The sequence below is a fragment of the Hippocampus comes genome, unplaced genomic scaffold (genome assembly GCF_001891065.2).
Source record: "Hippocampus comes isolate QL1 unplaced genomic scaffold, H_comes_QL1_v1.1 scaffold21, whole genome shotgun sequence".
Classification (NCBI taxonomy): domain Eukaryota; kingdom Metazoa; phylum Chordata; class Actinopteri; order Syngnathiformes; family Syngnathidae; genus Hippocampus; species Hippocampus comes.
The window spans coordinates 2359058-2362056 of NW_017805745.1; the positions used below are offsets into that span (position 1 = coordinate 2359058).

A 2999-nucleotide genomic window follows, 5' to 3' on the forward strand; every position below is an offset into this window, starting at 1 on the left:
CACACACACACACACACACACACACACACACACACACACACACACATATATATATATATATATATATCTTTAATATTAAGTTTGTGATGATTGTTTATGTCTCTCGCATGGGTTGCATCCAGGCACAAATAGAGAATTGCAATGACCTCGCCTCCAAGTACTTCCGGGTGATCTCGCTTTGAAAGGATTGGAAAGAAAGTTCCTGGACAAAAAACAGAATCCGAAGAGGGCTCAGATCGCTGAATCTTTTACTTCTTACTGAGCAAGCGAAAGCTTTTTCTTCAACGTGTTTTATGAAATGCTCCTCTTGAATTTGTCCTTTATCACAAAGCAAACAAATGTTTTTTATCCGGAGTGTGAGATCTTGTGTACTTTGTTAAATAGTCCTTTCTAGCAAATCTTTGACCGCAAAGTAAACAGGCAAAAGGTTTTGCTCCAGAGTGTGCTCTTGTTTGCCTTGTTAAATATTCCCTCGGAGAAAATGTTTGCCCATAAACTGATCAGGCAAAAGGTTTTTCCCCAGTGTGAGTCCTTGTATGCCCGTGAAACGCGAGTCCGAGGCACGATCTGCGTTACTCGCGCACAATCAGCAAAGCGCATGCGCAGCAGGTGGGCCATTTTTAACGCGAGCTACGGCAATCATATTCGGACAGAATACGCGAGCAATGCCTTCCCAACTGATGGCTAGCTTTAGCTAGCTACTGTTAAAAGTCTCTTTCGATTGAATCTTGTTCCGCAAACGGAGCAGGCAAAAGGTTTTTCTCCAGTGTGTGTTCTTCTGTGCGCATTCAAATGCCCCTTATGTCTGAAACTTGTTCCACAAATTGAACAGGCAAAGGGTTTTTCCCCAGTATGTGTCATTGTGTGCCTTGCTAAATCTGTTTTCTGAAAGAATCTTTTCCCACAAGCTGAGCAGGGAAGGGATTTTTCCCCAGTGTGTGTTCGCGTGTGCCTTGTTAAATATGTCTTTGTATAAAATGCCTTCCCACAAGCTGAGCAGGCAAAGCGTTTCTCCCCAGTGTGTCTTCTTGAATGCATGGTTAAATTCCTTTTACACGTAAACTTTTTACCACACGCTGAGCAGATAAAAGGTTTCTCACCAGTGTGAGTGATGACGTGTTTGGCTAAATTTCCTCTTTCAGAGAATCTTTGACCACAAACGGAGCAGGCAAAAGGTTTTTCCCCCGTGTGTGTTCTGGTGTGGCTCGTTAAACTTGTATTTCGAGAAAACGTTTTACCACAAACTGAGCAGACAAAGCGTTTCTCCCACGTGTGTGTCCTGGTGTGTGTTTTCAATGTTGACTTACTGACAAAGGTTTTGCCACACTGGGAACATTTCAGTCGTCTGTTGGGCGCATGACATGTCAGATCACCTTTGGACTGTTCGTCATCGTCGTCATCCTCTGTGTCAGAAGACTGTGACGTGACGCCGTCTCCGTCAGAAAGTGGAGCCAAGAGGCCGTCCGAGTGGGATCGTCCATCCTGGTCTCCATCAGCTTGTTCACCCTTCACACTGACTCCAGTCAATGGAAACTTGCTGATTTCATCTTCCTGCTCTTCTTTTTTAACGTGAGGGCACTCTCGCGTCTCCTCTTCTTTAGTTTGGGGGGATTCTAGCTCCTGCTGCTCATGTCCAAGATCTTCTTGTTTGAGGTCTGCAGGGCGGGAGAAAAAACAAAACCAGGGGTTGTTAAGGTCAAGCTATGCTCAGTCAAGTCTGATGTTGTGACTTTGCCGTTCAACGTTCCGCGTTATTGTTTCCGATGTTGCTCCTTATTGTCCGCGAGTCTGAGCATTCACAAGAAGTCCCTGAGCATTCCTTGCACCACGATGAGCACCATCGGATATGCACGTGGGGGCCAAGCCCGCATCACAAAACATGGCCGTGACTCGAACGGTCCATGTGTCCATTCCACAAAATATGTTGCCAAGCCTGTGGAAATGAGCTGCCGTTCTCCCATTTTCAAAAGCGGTGACCCTCTTTTCATCGCAAACTATCGCGTCACACTGTCGCAGGCTGACAATTGACTCCAAATTGTCATTTGAGCCACGTGAAAAAAGGCTCCGTCATCCAATCCGATCAAATCTAACTGTAAGAATTAATGTCAATGTCAATGCGAAAAATGGAGAGAATCACCTGGTGTTCAGCCATCTGGTCTCAAGCCCGGTGTACGTTTTCGAAGCCTCCGCGACCGCCGTGCGTACAAGAAACCAAATAGTTTTCCTCATTCTCCAGTGTTACGAAAAGACAGATTACTCCCGGGAGAACATATCGTCAAATCAACTTAGTCACGGTTTTCCTTGGTCATTTTATGAACGTCCAAGCAGCTGACCACAGCAGCAGAAGGCGCAATTAAATGGTTGTCTTGAGAAAAAAGGGCCTTTTCTCTTTCGCTGCGACGGCGCGGACTCTTCTCACATTGACGTTCCCACAGAGGAAATGGCTCGCTGCCACCACAAAGTAACATGCCCCCCCCCTCCCTAATTGCCTTTTGTCAAGGTTTTGAATGACACTAAGTCGTCGATGAGCGAAGTGAACAAACCTGCTCCGGGTGACACATCTCGAGTCTCCAATTTTCAAAGGTGACGTCGCGGCTCCGCGTCCTCTTCTGTCGCCCAAAGTTGCCCCTCCTACTCTGCCGTCATTCTTGCGCGCATTTTTGCGAGGCAAACACAACACGTGACACTCACTCCATCGCCGTCTTCTTTGCGACGCGTCTCTTTCTTGGCGGTTAGCGAGCCAAGTTAGCCAGGGGACCTTGGACGTGCACCCACACGAGTTTATCGGAGATGAAATCGATTCCGTTTCACATCCCGTAACGCGGCGACGCACGTACTGTGTCGAACCTTTCGTCCGTTCCGTAAAGATTCGAGAAGAATAACCGCGCGTCCAAGCCGCGACCTACAGCGCCGACACAATCTGCAGCGCGCATGCGTAAGAGGGCGACCATATTTGATCCCGTGCTACGGCTACCACAATCGGCCCAAAAACATCCCCG

General features: G+C 47.4%; 2 protein-coding genes across 2 annotated transcripts in view; both read right to left on the reverse strand.

Annotated features, from left to right (window-relative positions):
- LOC109524547 (gastrula zinc finger protein XlCGF57.1-like) overlaps nt 1–2999 on the reverse strand; it is a 47561-nt gene that overhangs the window by 26309 nt on the left and 18253 nt on the right. The window lies entirely within an intron of this gene.
- On the reverse strand, nt 691–2152 carry LOC109524506 (gastrula zinc finger protein XlCGF17.1-like). The gene is made up of 2 exons (XM_019884438.1): nt 2092–2152; nt 691–1655 (listed from the first exon to the last, which is right to left on the reverse strand). Exons 1-2 carry the CDS (start codon nt 2150–2152, stop codon nt 691–693), a joined length of 1026 nt encoding a protein of 341 aa, XP_019739997.1.

Excerpts from the sequence above, each read along its gene's own strand:
- LOC109524506 (XM_019884438.1), bottom strand. The coding sequence starts at position 2,152 with ATGGCTGAACACCAGGTGATTCTCTCCATTTTTCGCATTGACATTGAC. Across the intron at positions 1,656-2,091 it reads CATTGACATTAATTCTTACA|ACCTCAAACAAGAAGATCTT; the intron begins GTTAGATTTGAT and ends CCCGCCCTGCAG.